The following is a 19940-nucleotide window of genomic DNA, read 5'->3' as shown; positions in this document are numbered from 1 at the left end:
CTTTCCCATGGACTCTTGCTTTTCTTTAACCCTTCAATTGCGCATCGCATCATATGATGCTTTGACCGACTTGCAGTAAATTGCGCATCGCATCATGTGATGCTTTGGAGTACTACGCAAGATTTAAACGGCCCGCGGATACACGGGGTTCACCACACCTTCATCAGGGCTCTTGTAAACAGACGCCATTTTAAAAAAAAATCGTGGGCCAAACTCCCGGGTGTTAGGGGCCTCACTATTGAGTCAGCTACCAAGCCTGACGCACACAGCATGAGCTCACAGCACTGCTGTTCAGCTTGTGACCACAGCATCGCCTAAAAATGCCATAATATACTTGTTCATGCTATTATGTAGCGATGATATTATTACAGAAGACCCCTGACTGTGATAAAACTGACCAGGGTTCTGATAATAGCAGGATTATGGTGATATTTGGCACTGTGCGCCATGGAGGGAGGAGTAATGCTGTGGGAGGGAGGATGGTGGCGTTGTCTTTTGAGTGTGTGTGGCCACCTTTTATTGACTGCACTCACCATACCAGCTTAGTGGTTTGCTATGGTGAACACAAATGTAGATACTTATACAGTGGAACCTCTATTAACGAGTGGCTCTATTAACGAGTTTTTCCAGTAATGAGCAAGCCACTCGCAGCAAATTTGTCTCTATTGACGAGCTCGCCTCTATTAACGAGTGAAACCACATGGCGCTTCCTAGCGTCTCGCAGGTTCTCGCAAATTCTCGGACGCCTCCGACGCCAGTGTTGTTGTTGTATCTCACACGACAAGCATCCCTCTGGATTTATTTGAGTTTTTAGTGGTTTTGCGACTACAATTTGTAACACACGATGTCTCCAAAGAAGATGCTTGCTGAAGATAGTGTTGTCAAGAGGAAGAAAGACACAATTACTGTGGATTTAAAGAAGGAAATTATAGCAAAGCATGAGTGTGGTGTCTGTGTGATTGATCTCACAAGGAAGTATGGCAGGTCCTCATCAACAATTTACACCATTAGTAAGGGAATGAGGAGGTAAGGGAGGATGCTGCCTCTTCCACTGAGATCAGGGAAGTGTTTGGAATGTTTGAAAAGGTGAACGCATTCTTGGAAAAGCTGCCCTGATAAAGCAGTGACAACCCGGTGTGTGAAAATGTTTAATTAATTTATCACTTTGTGATAACACTTTATGAAAGTGTTATCACTTTCGCAGGTATATGTCGCTTGAACGTAACACACTTTTTTTCTCTTGAATGCACCCAAACACCGCGCTCAAGCGTCATTTGAGCAAATATTTCTATAAAATCCAATTCTTATCCGATCGACTTGGGGATTGTATACATGTTTGCCATGAAATTTCCGTTTTCTTTAATAACCACATTGCCTATTTGAGAAAACGGCATTGTATTGTATCTTCGTGGTAAGACTATTATATTGTTGACACAACGAGTGTAATCAACGTAGTTTTTTATTTGGTGCTGGTCTAACACATCCTTGTGTGACATTTGAAATGAAATTTGGGTGAAATTTCCAAGAAGAGAGAGTCCGCCTGACTCAGAGGTGGATTCTCCTTCCACACCATAACCCCTCTCCTCCTTCCCACCTCTCCATCGTCTCCCTCAAGCCAGCAACTACTCTTCATAAGGTAAAGTAAATATTAAAACACTACAACAAAACATTGATATTTACATGTGCAGTATTATATTTACATAAAAAAAAGTCATACAAGTATGGATGTTTTTAGGAGTGGAACGGATTAAATTTATTTCCTTTATTTTAAATGGGGAAATTTGTTTCCAAAGACGAGTTTTCCAGGTAACGAGCTCGGTGCCAGAACGGATTAAACTCGTTAATAGAGGTTCCACTGTATATAACGTGTGTTTAGTGTGAGATAACAGCGAGAGTAGGAGGTTGGGAGCCGCCATTTTGGTGAGGGTGGAGCGTCGTCTGCAGGACTTATCATGTTGTTTACTCATGACCACGATGGACTTTGGGCACCATACCAGTTTACTTGTACAAGTATGGTGAATAAAACAGGTAGATATTTATATATAATGTGTGTATATAGCGTAATAACACCACAAACAGTATTGTTGTAGGAGAAATATTAGTGCGTCTGGCCTTGAGGGCGGCCGCCACTAGCTGACTGTGTGAGTAGCTTCGTCTCTGTGCCTTTACTCACCATACAAGCTTAGATGTACAGTTATGGTGAACAAAACATGTAAATACTTATATATAACGTCTGTATATAAAAGCAAAAACAGTATGGTGGGTGGAGAATGGTAGCAAGTCAGGTGAGGTGAGGTGAGGGAGGGAGTGGCAGCCAGTGGCAGCCAGTCACTGCCTGCCACTGCCACTGCCACTCAGCATACCAACTTAGTGGTTCATTATGGTGAACAACTCATGCAGATACTTATATATAACCTGTGTATATAGTGTAATAACCGACAAAGTATTTGTTCACTGTTTGATACATATAATTGTATCAACAATATGCACACCATATTTTTGAGTACAGCGATGATTCACTCATTTTATTATACAGTAGAACCTCTATTAACGAGTTTAATCCGTTCTGGCACCGAGCTCGTTACCTGGAAAACTCGTCTTTGGAAACAAATTTCCCCATTTAAAATAAAGGAAATAAATTTAATCCGTTCCACTCCCAAAAACATCCATACTTGTATGACTTTTTTTATGTAAATATAATACTGCACATGTAAATATAAATGTTTTGTTGTAGTGTTTTAATATTTACTTTACCTTATGAAGAGTAGTTGCTGGCTTGAGGGAGACGATGGAGAGGTGGGAAGGAGGAGAGGGGTTATGGTGTGGAAGGAGAATTCACCTCTGAGTCAGGCGGACTCTCTCTTCTTGGGAATTTCACCCAAATTTCATTTCAAATGTCACACAAGGATGCGTTAGACCAGCACCAAATAAAAAACTACGTTGAATACACTCGTTGTGTCAACAATATAATAGTCTTACCACGAAGATACAATACAATGCCGTTTTCTCAAATAGGCAATGTGGTTATTAAAGAAAACGGAAATTTCATGGCAAACATGTATACAATCCCCAAGTCGATCTGATAAGTAATGGATTTTATAGAAATATTTGCTCAAATGATGCTTGAGCGCGGTGTTTGGGTGCATTCAAGAGAAAAAAAGTGTGTTACGTTCAAGCGACATATACCTGCGAAAGTGATAACACTTTCATAAAGTGTTATCACAAAGTGATAAATTAATTAAACATTTTCACACACTGGGTTGTCACTGCTTTATCAGGGCAGCTTTTCCAAGAATGCGTTCACCTTTTCAAACATTCCAAACACTTCCCTGATCTCAGTGGAAGAGGCAGCATCCTCCCTTACCTCCTCATTCCCTTACTAATGGTGTAAATTGTTGATGAGGACCTGCCATACTTCCTTGTGAGATCAATCACACAGACACCACACTCATGCTTTGCTATAATTTCCTTCTTGAAATCCATAATAATTGTGTCTTTCTTCCTCTTGAAAACACTATCTTTAGCAAGCAGCTTCTTTGGAGACATCGTGTGTTACAAATTGTAGTCGCAAAACCACTAAAAACCCAAAGAAAAGCTCAAATAAATCCAGAGGGATGCTTGTCGTGTGAGATACAACAACAACACTGGCGTCGGAGGCGTCCGAGAATTTGCAAGAACCCGCGAGATGCTAGGAAGCGCCATGTGGTTTCACTCGTTAATAGAGGCGAGCTCGTCAATAGAGACAAATTTGCTGCGAGTGGCTTGCTCGTTACTGGAAAAACTCGTTAATAGAGCCACTCGTTAATAGAGGTTCCACTGTATAAATATATCACACTACACACTATTGAATAATATTACTGCAAAAAAAAACTACGAAAAATCAATCAGAGACATTGAAATAATTAGGTAATTATCTCTTTGTGGAAACTCTGGCCTGACAGCTGGCGATCAACAGACCGCCTGGGACGCACGCTCAGTCAGCGCCTGTTTTTGCCAGACTTCCCCGCCCTATAGCGGGCAATATATGCCACTTACGATTTTTTTATTATTTTTCCCGTGATCAGTGAACACAAATTAACAGGTTAGGAAGAAAAAATAATTTTTTTTTTTTTTTTTTTGGTATGCGCCTGTAGGTGTCAAATGATATATAGTTATGCGCCATTTAAGGGTTAAGGGCGGAGGGCTTGGAGGACGACTCTGCCCCGGGCCCTCTGTTGCTGGTTCCCGGGGCTGTGGGGATGCTTGCTAACAGTCCCGGGGCGGTTTGCCCCTGACTGGGTTTTCTGCTTTTGGGCGGCGTTTTTCGCCCATCCAGTCTGCTTTCTTCCCACTTTTGCTGGCATGTTTTTGTATTTTTAGCGTCAGTCACAGCCCCTGTTCTGGCGGCCAGTTTCCCGGTGTGGCCACCAGGGCAGCGTTGCAGTTTGTTTACATGCGCCGGGGTGTGCGAGCGAGCTTCTTGGGTGAGTTTTCACCTTTCTCCAGAGGTTTTATTCTCCTGTTGTTGTTTCATTGCTTTTCTGGTGTTTTCTGCCCATTTCCTGTATCTCTGGGAATGTTTGAGTGTTGATTTTACACCGGGTTTTCCATTTTGTCTGTTTTGGGTCTGGGCCTTTGGGTTTGGGCTCAGTGTCCCTGGCTGTTATGCTTGCTCCCACACCTTGTCCCTCGGTTTTCGGTCTGTTATGACCGTTTTCCCAGGAGGTTCTGTCTGGGGGCTGTGCTTTGCCTCTCTGTGGTGTTTCTCTGCCAGCAAAATGTGGTGGTTTGGCCTTCCCCTGGTTCGATTCCGGGTTCCTTTGGGTTCTTTGGTTTCTTTCCGGAGGTTTCTTCCTCTTGGGCCCCTTTGTGGGTTCTGGGGGCTTTCTTACCTCATGTGTGACCCGGTTTCTGCCTTCTGGAGTTCCGGAGTCTTCCTGGCTTGCAGACTAATCTTTTTGGGTCTTGGCATGTGTTGTGGTCGTGCTGGTACTTTGAGGTTTTGTCGAGGTGGGCCTTTTGATGCAGTTTTGTGCCTTCTTTGCCTGGCCGGCGTGTGCTCTGCCCACTGGTCGGCAGCTTGTAATTTTCTTTTCAAGTGTGTGTGTGTGTGTAATTACCTAAGTGTAATTACCTAAGTGTAGTTACAGGATGAGAGCTACGCTCGTGGTGTCCCGTCTTCCCAGCACTCTTTGTCATATAATGCTTTGAAATTACTGACAGTTTTGGCCTCCACCACCTTCTCACTTAACTTGTTCCAACCGTCTACCACTCTGTTTACAAAAGCGAATTTTCGTATATTTCTCCGGCAGCTTTGTTTCGTTAGTTTAAATCTATGACCTCTTGTTCTTGAAGTTCCGAGTCTCAGGAATTCTTCCCTATCAATTTTATCTATTCCTGTTACTATTTTGAACGTAGTGATCATATCGCCTCTTTTTCTTCTATCTTCTAGTTTTTGCATATTTAATGCCTCTAATCTCTCCTCGTAGCTCTTGTCCTTCAGTTCTGGGAGCCACTTAGTGGCATGTCGTTGCACCTTTTCCAGTTTGTTGATGTGCTTCTTAAGATATGGGCACCATACAACCGCTGCATATTCCAGCTTTGGTCTAATAAAAGTTGTGAACAATTTCTTTAGTATTTCTCTATCCATGTATTTAACCCTCAAACCGCTAGGGGCCCAAATGGAATTCTTACCCACAGGCGCAACAAAAAAAAAAATACCAAAAAATTCTTTCGTCTTATAGAAGTGTTCATTTTTGTTCCCTGATCACGGAAAAAATAACAAAAAAATCGTAGGTGGCATATTTTAGCCGCAATAGGGTAGGAAAGTGTGGCAAAAAAGGGGCGTTGGCAGAGCCTTCGCCAGACGAGGTCTACTCTGCCCGAGCTGTCAGACGGCAGTTGCCACAAATATATTATTACCTAATTATTTCAATGTCTCTGATTGATTTTTCTTAGTTTTTTTGCAGTAATATTATTCCATACAGGGAATTGTGGTATATTTATATTATAAAATGTGTGAACCATCGCTGTACTCAAAATTATGGTGTGCATATTAGTGATTCAATTATTATGTTCATAAAACAATAAACAAATAGTTTTGCTGTTGTTACACTATATACACAGGTTATATATAAGTATTTGCATGTTTTGTACACCATAACGAACTACTAAGTTGGTCTTGTGAGTCAAAAAGCAACGAGGAGTGACCGCCAAACACCAGCGAGCCACTCCCTCCCTCAACACCTCACTCACCCTCATTCACCTCCTACAATACTCTTTCCGTATTTATTCACTATACACAGACGTTATATATACGTATTTACATGTTTTGTTCACCATAACTGTACATCTAAGCTTGTATGGTGAGTAAAGGCCACAAAGACGTAGCTACTCACACAGTCAGCTGATCGGTGGCCGCCCTCAAGGCCAGACGCACTAATATTTGTCCTTCAACAATATTGTTTGTGGTGTTATTACGCTATATACACATATTATATATAAGTATCTACCTGTTTTATTCACCATACCTGAACAAATAAGCTGGTATGGTGCCCAAAGACCATAGTGGCCATCAGTAAACACCATGCCAAGACGTGCAGACGACGCTCTTCCCTCACCAAAATGGCGGCTCCCAACCTACTCCTCTCGCTGTTATCACACTCTATACACACGTTATATATAAGTATCTACATTTGTGTTCACCATATCGAACCACTAAGCTGGTATGGTGAGTGCAGTCAATAAATGGTGGCCACACACAGTCAGAAGACGACGCCACAACCCTCCCTCACACAGCCTTACGCCTCCTTCCATGGAGCACAGCGCTAAATATCACCACAATCCTGCTATTATCAGAATCCTGGTCAGTTTTATCACAGTCAGGGGGCTTCAGTAATACTATCACTGCTAAATAATAGCAGTATCATATGTATTATGGTATTTGTAGGCGATGCTGTGGTCACAAGCTTAACAGCGGTGCTGTGAGCTCGTGCTGCGTGCGCCAGCCTTGGTGGCTTGCTCAATACTGAAGCTGTAACACCCAAGAATGTTGGCCTGGATTTTTTTTGTAGGTGGCATCTGGCAACTATCGGTCGTGGCTGTACTATAGCTGCCCCTATCCCAGACGGGGAGTTTAAATTATAGCGCTAGACACGAAATCATATATAAATGATGTGCGCGGTTTCAGTTTTGTCACTGATATCATTTATATATGATATGCGCGGTTTGAGGGTTAAAAGCAATTCTAAGGTTAGAAAGTGTAGCATAGGCTCCTCGCACAATGTTCTTAATGTGGTCCTCAGGTGACATTTTTCTATCTAAAACCCACCCCTAGATCCTTTTCTTTATCAGAATTCTTTAAAGATTTCTCACATAATTTATAGGTTGTGTGGGGTATATGTTCTCCAGTTCCACATTCCATAACATGGCATTTATTCACATTAAATTCCATTTGCCAAGTGTTGCTCCATCTACTTATTTTGTCCAGGTCTTCTTGAAGGGCATGACAATCATCTAAATTTCTTATCCTTCCTATTATCTTAGCATCATCAGCAAACATGTTCATATAATTCTGTATACTAACTGGTAGATCATTTATGTAGACGATAAACATCACTGGTGCAAGAACTGAACCCTGTGGTACTCCACTTGTGACATTTCTCCATTCCGATACATTGCCTCTTATTACTGCCCTCATTTTTCTATCAGTCAGAAAATTTTTCATCCATGATAGAAGCTTACCTGTCACCCCTCCAATATTTTCCAGTTTCCAGAACAACCTCTTATGTGGAACTCTGTCGAAAGCCTTTTTTAGGTCCAGATAGATGCAGTCAACCCAACCATCTCTTTCCTGTAATATCTCTGTGGCTCGATCATAGAAACTGAGTAAATTCGATACACAGGATCTTCCAGATCGAAAACCATACTGTCTGTCTGATATTATATCATTTCTCTCTAGGTGTTCTACCCATTTAGTTTTGATTAGTTTTCCAATACTTTCACTATTACACTTGTCAATGATACAGGTCTATAATTGAGGGGGTCTTCCCTGCTGCCACTTTTGTAGATTGGAACTATGTTAGCCTGTTTCCACATGTCTGCTACGATTCCTGTACACAGGGATGCCTGAAAGATCAGGTGAAGTGGAATGCTGAGCTCAGATGCACATTCTCTCAGAACCCATGGTGAAACGCCATCTGGGCCAGCTGCTTTGTTCTTACTGAGCTCCTTGAGCATTTTTTCCACTTCGTCTCTAGACACCTCTATGTGCTCTATGTTGTTCTCTGGAATTCTTATTGTATCTGGTTCCCTAAAGATTTCATTTTGTACAAACACACTTTGGAACTTTTCATTTAGTGTTTCACACATTTCCTTTTCATCTTCCGTGAATCTATTTCCCATTTTCAACCTCTGAATATTATCCTTTACCTGCAATTTTTTGTTTATGAATTTATTGAATAGACCTGGTTCTGTTTTACATTTGTCTGCAATCCCTTTTTCAAAATTTCTTTCTGCCTCTCTCCTCACTGCCGTGTAGTTGTTTCTCGCATCTTTGTATCGCTGGTATGTTTGGGGGTTCGGCCTCTTCCTGTATTGATTCCTTTTTTGTGTCTTTTGGTCTCTAGCCCTCTCACAATTTCTATTGAACCAATCCTGTTTCCTAGTTCTGCATCTCTGTTTTGGTATAAATTTTGTTGTGCCTTTATCATATATTTCACAAAACTTGACATACATCTCATTCACTTCCTTGCCTAGCATCAAGTCTGTCCAATTATACTCACTAAAAAAATTTCTAAGGTCACCATAATGTCCTCTCCTGAAGTCTGGTTTTTCAACTGCTTCAACCTCCTTATTTTCTTCCAGCTTATAACGCATTGCATACTTTATTCCCAAAAAGACATGGTCACTTTTACCCAAGGGAGGAAGGTACTGAATGTCAAATATCTCTTCCTCCTTCCTGGTAAATATCAAATCTAGCATGGAGGGAACGTCCCGTTCCCTCATCCTCGTAGCTTGTTTAACATGTTGATACAAGAATGTTTCCAGGATGAGGTCTACAAATTTACAGGTCCAAAAATCTTCTGTTTTAGCTTCATATGCTTCCCAGTCTATGGATTTCAAGTTGAAGTCACCGACTATCAACAGTCGTGATCTATCGTTATCCGCTCTCGCTATAATCTCTCTCATTGTTGTTATAAGACCTTCACGTTTACTATCTAGCTCCTCCTTTCACCATGTACAGTGTGCGCGCATGTACATGTGTACACTGTGTGTGTGTGCACATGTGTATGTGTATATGCACGTGTGTGTCACATACCTTGTGTGTATGTGTATATGTATGTGTATGTGTATGTATACATGATATGTATATGTGTATGTGTACTTTTCTTTCAGGAGGGGCTCTGTTCCCTTCTCTGTTGACGGGGCGCTGGGGGAGCAGCTTGCTCTGTTGACTCTCGTATGGTCCTGCTGTTGGTGGGCGCTTTTGGTTGTCTTCCGGCCTCTGGTGGCGGCGGTGGACGGCTTCTCCCCTCTGTGGGGTTCAGAGCTGGCGGGGTGGGCTTCTTCCCCTGCGCTTCGTCATGTCATCTTGGTGGGTGCATTGGGCATGGTCGATCCGCCCCATCCTTCTGGGGTTCCCGTCTGCTCTTTGCAGACATGGGCCTTCGAATCTGCGGTTCTTCTTGACTTCTTCAGTCTGCGCCCTGGTTTCTATGCCCTCCTCGGAGGACTGTTGTCTCCTGTCCGGCTTCTGTTGGGGCCGGGTGCCTGGATGGTGGCCCTTGACCTCCAGGTCAATTATTGCCACTTGGTGTACTTTTGCATCTTTACCAGATCTTGATGCCCTGTCTGAGTCTGCTTGAGATTCGGTGTCTGGCCTACCTCGACGACTGGCTGGTGTGGGCTCCCAGTCAGTCCGCTTGTCTGCTCACCAGGGGTGTGGTTCTTTCCAGATCGCCGGGTTTGGTTTCCTGGTGATCTGGAGGCCATTCCATCTGTTTCCATCCCGGGTTCAGACCTGGGCCTTGATTAGAGCTATTGGGCCACTCCTTGTCTTTCCCGCCAGAAGTGTTACTGCGGCTGTGGTCCCACCTTCGGCTGTGCATGAGGAGGTCCTGGGTTATCTTCAGGTTATCTTGAGATAATTTTGGGGCTTTAGTGTCCCCACGACCCGGTCCTCGACCAGGTTTCCACCCCCAGGAAGCAGCCCGTGACAGCTGACTAACACCCAGGTACTTATTTTACTACTAGGTAACAGGGGCATAGGGTGAAAGAAATTCTGCCCATTGTTTCTCGCCGGCGCCCGGGATCGAACACGGGAACACAGGATCACAAGTCCAGCATGCTGTCCGCTCGGCCAACCGGTTCCTTGTCCGCTCAGGTTGCTTGAGCGGTTGTGCGGGAGTCTGAACTTCGACGTGCTGGTCTGCCCGCGGGGTCGGGTTTGGGTTCGGCGTCTGTTTGGTTCCTTTAGAGACTCCCCTTCCGCCTCTTGCAATCGTTGGGTTCGTTCCTCTGGGGATCTTGTGTTGGTGCTGCGTCACCAGCTTCATCTTTGGGGTTTTCGGGGTTCCGTGCCTTGGCACCTCCCCGAACCATCGCTTGATGTGTTCACGGACGGAAAGCCTCGGCTGGGGCTTTCTGACCAGTGCTCACCAGGTCGGCCTGGGATGGTGGAGTCTGTCCATCCGTCGGGCTCACAGCACGGTTCGGGAGTTCGTGGGTGTCTGGTTTGCGCTTCGGAGGGTTTGGGTCACTTGGTGCTTTACCATTCAGCTCCATTAGGACTGTTTTCTGTCGGTTCTTGCCGGCACCACAGGGTTTCTCTTAGGTGTTGACCTTTGGGGTTGGTTCCTTGGAGTAGCTCGTTTGCTGGATTCTCAGGGTTTGGCTAACCATGAGTTTCATGTCCGGGGTGTGTCCTGTGTCCTGGCGGACAGCTGTCTCGGTTCATTCCTCTGTTCGCGGATTGGCCAGTCATCGCCGACTCGTTTCGTTGGCTCTGCCGGACGTATGGACTCCTGGCCATGGACTTTCTTCGAGCCGGCGTGGTCTAGGCATCACCCATTTTATGTGGCGCCCTTACCCGCCTGCGAGGTGTTCACGTTGGATGCTTTTCGGCAGGACTGGTCAAGGTGGGGGTACCTGTTCCTCTTCTCCCGGTCCATCTGTTGCTTCGGGTTCTGGCTCGGTTGCAGCCCCATTCCCACGAGAGCAGTCCTTATGGTTCCTTGGTGGCCGGGCCCAGCTTCTTTTCAGGCGCTGCTTGATAGGTGTCCAAACCCGGGGAGTTTTCCTGCGGCTCCGCCTCTTTCGGCAGGTCGGATCGGTCCTGTACGTGACTGGTTCAGCCTTTTCCTCGGCTCTTCGCATCTGGTATTTTGACGCGGGTATCACCATCTCTGTGGTGTTTAGGTGGCCTTGTTGACGGCGGCCCACCTGCGAGCTTCGTCTTGGCGACAGTATGACGTTCCTGGTGTTTCTATGCACTTTTTCTTGCTCTTTGTACATTGTCTTCTCTTTCGCATCGGGTTGTCTTGTCCTTCTTGGGTTTTTTCTGGACTACAGTTATTTGATGTTTTTTTACTGTTGCCTCGTTTTATGCGGCGCTGGCGAAGCCGCTCCGGCTTGCGTTCGGGGTGGATGTCACATCTGCCCCGTTTCGTACGCTTTCTCGTGTTTTGTTTCACCTCCGGCCTGCTCATGCATCGCCTATGCCATCCTGGTCCTTGATCAGGGTGCCTTCTTCTCCTCCTCAGTTTGTGGCAGCACCTTCAGTTCAGGTTTCTGCTCCTTGGTACAGCGGAAGATTTTGTACGTGTGCAGCCTTTCTCCGTCATGGTGACGGTCAAGACGGCTGGTTTCCGGAGGGGTTCTTGGGTTATTGATGCTTGATTGGTTTGGCCGGGGGTGCGTCCTGTGTTGTCCGGTTGCGTTTTTTGCCATTATCTGCGTACCGTGTCTGGGGATGCGCTTTGCTTTGATCCGGTTCCCTTCGTTCCCTGTTTCAGGGCTCGGGTCTGCCAGGTCGTCCGCAGAGTTTTTCAGTCTTCCAGCCTGCGGTTTGTCCTTGTGCCCGTGCTGTTCGGACGTTTGCAGCTTTTGCTGCTGTGTTGGTGACATCTAGGGCTCATTTTAGGCACAGGGAATTGAGGGTCGCACAGGTTCTTGGCCGCCCATTCATTATGCGCGTCTGCTCCTGTGCGTTCTTGTTGCCTTGTGTCGCACGTTGCATCCTGTTGTCTCGGCTAAGCGTTGCGGAGTTTGTGGTGGCCACCGCCCGGGTTAGCCCTTTCTTTTCCTTCTCTTTGGGTATGAAGCTCCAGGGAGCCGTAGGGGCTTCCCAAAGAAAACCAGCGTTGAATGTAATGAAACGGCATTTTCTGGGTGAGCCCCGGAGGCTCCCTGGCAACCCTCCCTCCCACCGGTCGGCGGTTTTTCACGTTGGTTGAAGCTTAGCTTCCGAACTGAAGCTTGGCAGCCGGCGCTGTAGGTCCGAGGCTCCCCCCTCCCCCTCCTCCTCTTGGGGCAGGGAGGGCTGCACAGACGATCGGCGCAGCAGTAAAGTGTGATGTTTGCTTGTTTGCTTGTTTCCTTGGGATTGTAGGGAGTTTCTACCTCTCTGTTCGGTTTTTTGTTTTTAGTTTTTTTACCATGTGGGGTTTGTTTTGTCATGCCTACCTTTCTGGGTGCCTGACCCCGGTCGGTGGCAGATAAGGAAAACCCCAACCACAAGAGGGTTTTCCAGTGCCATTGCTCCCTGAAACCTCTGAAGGGGCCAGATTCTGGCACTGGTCCCTGGTAGGTCTGAACTCCTTAGCTAATGTCCCAGTCTAATATAACATAGATTAGCCCGATAAGCTCCAGGGAGCCTCCGGGGCTCGCCCAGAAAATGGCGTTTCATTACATTCAACACTGGTTTTTTGTTTTATTGTGCCTAGCAGTGTTGCAGGCTATAACCCTCAAGCAAATCCCAGAGGTTAAATGCTCCCTGCATCTCTCTGAATGGGCCAGGTTCTGTCTCTGGTTCCCGGTAGGCAACTAAAAGGAATCTGTGACTGATGACCATAAATAGGATACCACTGTATCAGTAAGATCACCCAGAAACTGGCTTTTCATTACATTCAAAGCTGGTTTTTTGTGGCTTAAATATTCATAAATTTTAAATATGTTATTTTCATTTTCAGGTGAGGCATTCAGATCATGAACTGATCATTATAGATCGTTTTTACCCTCGACGAAATCAGTATGCTGTTGTTGCAAATCTCGGTCATAACACTATTGATCAAGACCTGTCACATTTCTACTTTGGAGGCTCCGTCCTTGCATCTTCACATGGACAATCTGGTTATGTAATGTTCAGGAACATTAGTTTGCAACCAGGAGAAGCTCTAGCATGTATATTGGATTTATAAATATTGTATAGTGTTATATGTAAATTGTAAACTGCTAGTTTATTGAGTGTATGACCTTCAGAAATGCTGTTATGATAATGAATGTGCCATATCAAACTGGCAACATAACTTCAAGCTTCAGTATTTTATGAAATATTTATTAATGTCAGTTTAACCAAGTATTTTATTATAGGGAAAGTGTGTGGTATTTATATACTGTACTCACCCAGCATAACTTTCAGCCACATGACTCATTCTATACTACTTGTAACACTACAAAATTTCTTTCTAACAGTACAGATCTAGAGTACAATGTAACCTCATGGAATGGAATAATTTTCACAAGGACCTATTCTGTTTCACAAAGGAGGAAAATCCTGTCAAACATTTAACCATTTATCAATATTCCCTGCTAATTATCTGAGCGAGATTGCCCCAAGTCATTCCTCAAGCCAAGGTGTGACCTACCCTGAACACAACCCTCCTCTCAGGCTATCATTGACATGGGCCACAGTTCCTCCTATCTTGCTTAACCTGACTACTACTGCTTCTTCTACTGTACTGGTAAACATCTTATTAATTCATAAATAGCCAAAGAAATGATGGCTGAGAACTTGAGTAAGGAGAAGTTGTGCCATGTCATTGGAGGATGACACACCTGGCTGGGACACACAGTTACACTCGCATATATATATATATATATATATATATGTCGTACCTAGTAGCCAGAATGCACTTCTCGGCCTACTATGAAAGGCCCGATTTGCCTAATAAGCCAAGTTTTCCTGAAATAATATATTTTCTCTAATTTTTTTCTTATGAAATGATAAAGCTACCCATTTCATTATGTATGACGTCAATTTTTATTTATTGAAGTTAAAATTAACGTAGATATATGACCAAACCTAACCAACCCTACCTAACCTAACCTATCTTTATAGGTTAGGTTAGGTTAGGTAGCCAAAAAAGTTAGGTTAGGTTAGGTTAGGTAGGTTAGGTAGTCGAAAAACAATTAATTCATGAAAACTTGGCTTATTAGGCAAATTGGGCCTTGCATAGTAGTCTGAGAAGTGCGTTCTGGCTACTAGGTACGACATATATATATATATATATATATATATATATATATATATATATATATATATATATATATATATATATATATATATATATATATATATATCGTACCTAGTAGCCAGAACTCACTTCTCAGCCTATTATGCAAGGCCCGATTTGCCTAATAAGCCAAGTTTTCATGAATTAATGTTTTTTCGTCTACCTAACCTACCTAACCTAACCTAACCTAGCTTTTTTGGCTACCTAACCTAACCTTACCTATATATATAGGTTAGGTTAGGTTAGGTAGGGTTGGTTAGGTTCGGTCATATATCTACGTTAATTTTAACTCCAATAAAAAAAAATTGACCTTATACATAGTGAAATGGGTAGCTTTATCATTTCATAAGAAAAAAATTATAGTAAATATATTAATTCAGGAAAACTTGGCTTATTAGGCAAATCGGGCCTTGAATAGTAGGCTGAGAAAGTGAGTTCTGGCTACTAGGTACGACATATATATATATATATATATATATATATATATATATATATATATATATATATATATATATATATATATACATATATATATATATATATATATATATATATATATATATATATATATATATATATATATATGTATATATATATATATATATATATATATATATATATATATATATATATATATATATATATACATATATACACACACACACACACACAAGTGCTGGGAAGACGGGACACTACAAGCGTAGCTCTCATCCTGTAACTACACTTAGGTAATTACACTTAGGTAATTACACACACACGAGCGTAGCTCTCATCCTGTAACTACACTTAGGTAATTACACACACACGAGCGTAGCTCTCATCCTGTAACTACACTTAGGCAATTAGGTAATTACACAATGGGGCCTCGACTTACGATGCTAATCCGTTCCCAGAGATGGATCGTAACTCGAAATATTGTAAGTCGAAGCGATTTTTCCCATAAGAAATAAAGGGAATTGAATTAATCCGTTCCCCACCCTCCAAAATATTAACATACAAATACATTTTATACTGAATACAATGTTTTTTTTCTACCTACAATACAGTACCTAAGTTTATCTTACCTTTATGGAGGGCTCTTGATGGCATATGGAAGATGGTGATGAGTTGGTAGGAGGAGAGTTGTTACTGTTCGGAAGGGAAGTTCCCTTCCATTATTACATCAGGCAGTGATGTTTTCTCTCTCCTTCATTTTGCCTGAATGCCACTAGGACCTGGTTGTGGTTCAGTGCTTGTCTCACTACAAATTTGTCAAGAGACATTTGTTTTTTACCTTCGTTTTAACGATTGTCTGTAATGATGCATCACAGTGTCATTGAATAGGTTAAGGCAACGGCCTACTGCAACTTAATTTGGGCGAGTCGTTTTAGCAAAGGTTTGCAATTCTTCCCATGCTGCACACATTTTCTTAATTGTTGAGGAAGAGACATTCTGTACTCTTGTTTTTGCTCTATGGTCATCCTTACATGGGTTTTCATATGTTGAGCCTTACCACTGACTTTCCTGGGACTCATGGTGTGATATATAATAATTACTGTACTTTAATGTTCAAAATGCAAAAAACACCACAAATGCGGAATTTCTTATATGGCGCGATCGTCACTTAGCGGGCAGCTGTAGTAAACTGAGGCAGGTCGGCCGCGTGACCGGGAACCACGCGCTCGGTCGACCCGAACGTTTACCAACAAATATCGGAAGTCGATGACACCATCGGATGTCGAGTCGCATTTTTCGATAAAATTTACATCATAACTCGAAATTATCGTAAGTAGGGGCAATCGTAAGTCGAGGTGCCACTGTATATATATATATATATATATATATATATATATATATATATATATATATATATATATATATATATATATATAGATATATATACATACATACATATATATATATATGTCGTACCTAGTAGCCAGAACGCACTTCTCAGCCTAATATGCAAGGCCCAATTTGCCTAATAAGCCTAGTTTTCCAGAATTAATATATTTTCCCTAATTTTTTCTTATGAAATGATAAAGCTACCCATTCCATTATGTATGAGGTCAATTTTTTTTTATTGGAGTTAAAATTAACGTACTGTAGATATAGGACCGAACCTAACCAACCCTACCTAACCTAACCTAACCTATCTTTATAGGTTAGGTAGCCAAAAAAGTTAGGTTAGGTTAGGTAGGTTAGGTAGTCGAAAAACAATTAATTGATGAAAACTTGGCTTATTAGGCAAATCAGGCCTTGCATAGTAGGCTGAGAAGTGCGTTCTGGCTACTAGGTACGACATTATATATATATATATATATATATATATATATATATATATATATATATATATATATATATATATATATATATATATATATACACACAGTGGTACCTCGGAATACGAGTGTCCCTGTATACGAGTATTTCGGAATACGAGCCGGATTTCCTCGGAAAATGTGCCTCGGAAGGCGAGGGTTACCTCGGAACACAAGTTTGTTCATATGCATACAGGCCGACCTATCAAGTGGTGGTACGGCGATCATCGCCCCTCCGCCCCTCAGTTTATCAGTGCCTCGCGCCCAGTGACTATCCCACGTAAATTCTTCACCCGGATTTTCAGTGTTTTGTTGGATTTTTGGTCATTTGACCATAAAAGTTGTTATTATGTATCTCACCATGGGTCCCAAGAAAGCCAGTAGTAAGGATCAAGACAAGAAAGCTCATGTGAGGATGACAATAGAGGAGAAACAAGAGATCATTCAGAAGCATGAAAATGGGACACGTGTTATTGAACATTGTAGGCAGTACAATAAAGCCACATCAACAATATGCACTATACTTAAGAAGAAAAATTAGATTATGAGTGCTAAAGTGGCAAAAGGCGTAAGAACAATGACGAAACAAAGACCACAAATACTTGAAGAAGTGGAAAAGTTGTTATTAATTTGGATACACGACAAGGGATTAAGGGGTAATAGTGTTTCGGAGGCCATCATTTGTGAGAAAGCCAGGGTATTGCACGAAGACCTTGTAAAGAAAACCCCTGGAATGAGTGATGCAGATACGATAGACTTTAAGGCAAGCAGGGGCTGGTTTGAAAAATTTAGAAAAAGAAGTGGTATCCATAGTGTTGCAAGGCATGGGGAGGCAGCCAGCTCAGACAAACCAGCCACTGAACAATTTAGTGAAGAATTTAAAGAGTTTGTAGAGGCTGAGGGATACCTACCGCAAGAAGTGTTTAATTGTGACGAAACAGGACTGTTTTGGAAAAGATTGCCTAAGAGGACATACATTACCAAGGAGGAAAAAGCATTGCCTGGACACAAGCCTATGAAAGATAGGTTTACACTTGTGCTGTGTTCAAATGCGAGTGGCGATTTGAAAATTAAACCCTTGCTAGTGTATCATTCTGAAAATCCAAGAGTTTTCAAACAGTATAAAGTGCAGAAAACCCATTTGTGTGTGATGTGGAAGCCTAATAAAAAAGCATGGGTGACTAGGATTATTTTTTCGGAGTGGGTGAATGAAGTGCTGTGCCCTACCATAGAAAAATATCTGCAGGAGAAACATTTGCCACTCAAAGCCGTGCTTCTCCTCGACAATGCTCCTGCTCATCCTCTAGGCTTGGAAGATGATTTGTTGCCCAGATACAATAAATTCCTCACAGTTAAATTCCTTCCTCCTAACACCACTCCTCTAATTCAGCCTATGGACCTGAAAATCATAGCGAATTTTAAGAAACTTTATGAAACTTTTCCGGAAATGTTTTGAAGTGACTGAAGCCACAAACCTCACTCTCAAAGAGTTCTGGAAAGACCATTTTAACATTTGTAGTGCTTTAAAACTCGTTGACAAAGCCTGGCAAGAAGTGACTCAAAGAACCCTGATCTCTGGCTGGAGAAAATTGTGGCCTGAATGTGTGACAGAACTAGACTTTGAGGGGTTTGAGCCTGTAAATAATGCACCTATTGTTGAGGAAATTGTTACTCTGGGCCGGCAAATGGGCTTGGAATTGGATGGTGATGATGTGGAGGAGTTGGTGGAAGAACACAACGAAGAACTGGCCACCGGAGAACTCCAAGCCCTTCAAAAGGAACAGCAAGATGACCCAGCTGATGATGTTTCTCCAGTGGAGGAGGAGGAGGCAGTAGCGAATGTCCCTTCTGCACAAATTAAGATGGTGTGTCAGATGTGGGAAGAGGTGCAGACTTTTATTGAAAAGACTCACCCAGAGAAAGCTGTTGTAGGCCGTTGCCTTAATCTTTTCAATGATAATGTGATGCCTTACTACAGAGACAGCTTGCGAAGAAGGGAAAAACAAGCTTCCATGGACAGATTTGTTGTGAGAAAATCGAGCAGTGAACCACAATCAGGACCTAGTGGCACTCAGGCAAAACGTGCCAGGGAGAGCACACCAGAAAGGTCCTCACTGCCTGATGTGATAATGGAAGGGGACTCCCCTTCCAAACAGTAACACCTCTCCTCCTCCCCCCTCCTCACCATCTTCCATACGCCTACAGCATTCATCAACAAGGGTAAATAATAACTTGAACATAGTTTTGTAGGTTTATTTAGATGAATTAGGTATAAAATTTAGTTTGAAGGGGGTTTTTGGGTAGTCACGAACGGATTAATTCATTTCCCATTATTTCTTATGGGGAAATTAGCTTCGGAATACGAGTTTTCGGAATACGAGCTGTCTCCAGGAACGGATTAAACTCTTAAACCGAGGTACCACTGTGTATATATATATATATATATATATATATATATATATATATATATATATATATACAGTGGAACCTCTATTAACGAGTTTAATCCGTTCTGGCACCGAGCTCGTTACCTGGAAAACTCGTCTTTGGAAACAAATTTCCCCATTTAAAATAAAGGAAATAAATTTAATCCGTTCCACTCCCAAAAACATCCATACTTGTATGACTTTTTTTATGTAAATATAATACTGCACATGTAAATATAAATGTTTTGTTGTAGTGTTTTAATATTTACTTTACCTTATGAAGAGTAGTTGCTGGCTTGAGGGAGATGATGGAGAGGTGGGAAGGAGGAGAGGGGTTATGGTGTGGAAGGAGAATCCACCTCTGAGTCAGGCGGACTCTCTCTTCTTGGGAATTTCACCCAAATTTCATTTCAAATGTCACACAAGGATGCGTTAGACCAGCACCAAATAAAAAACTACGTTGATTACACTCGTTGTGTCAACAATATAATAGTCTTCCCACGAAGATACAATACAATGCCGTTTTCTCAAATAGGCAATGTGGTTATTAAAGAAAACGGAAATTTCATGGCAAACATGTATACAATCCCCAAGTCGATCGGATAAGAATTGGATTTTATAGAAATATTTGCTCAAATGACGCTTGAGCGCGGTGTTTGGGTGCATTCAATAGAAAAAAAGTGTGTTACGTTCAAGCGACATATACCTGCGAAAGTGATAAC

The 19940-nt window shown here is 42.5% G+C and overlaps 1 protein-coding gene across 5 annotated transcripts in view; it reads left to right on the top strand.

The window, feature by feature from the left end:
* Positions 1 to 19940, top strand: part of LOC123757626 (maltase A2) — a 443152-nt gene that overhangs the window by 355765 nt on the left and 67447 nt on the right. For 4 of the 5 annotated variants that reach the window (XM_069326925.1, XM_045741456.2, XM_069326922.1 and 1 more), the window contains one exon: positions 13170 to 14434. The exons of the other annotated variant lie outside the window; for it this stretch is intronic. In XM_069326925.1, coding sequence (XP_069183026.1) covers positions 13170 to 13397 — 228 coding nt within the window. In that variant the 3' untranslated portion in view covers positions 13398 to 14434. Of the gene's footprint in view, positions 1 to 13169; positions 14435 to 19940 lie in introns of those variants that run through there. 5 annotated transcript variants of the gene reach the window in all.

Source organism: Procambarus clarkii, chromosome 19, assembly GCF_040958095.1.
Source record: "Procambarus clarkii isolate CNS0578487 chromosome 19, FALCON_Pclarkii_2.0, whole genome shotgun sequence".
Classification (NCBI taxonomy): Eukaryota; Metazoa; Arthropoda; class Malacostraca; order Decapoda; family Cambaridae; genus Procambarus; species Procambarus clarkii.
Note: the sequence above shows the minus strand (reverse complement) of the source record. Positions and strands in the feature narration are given on the sequence as shown.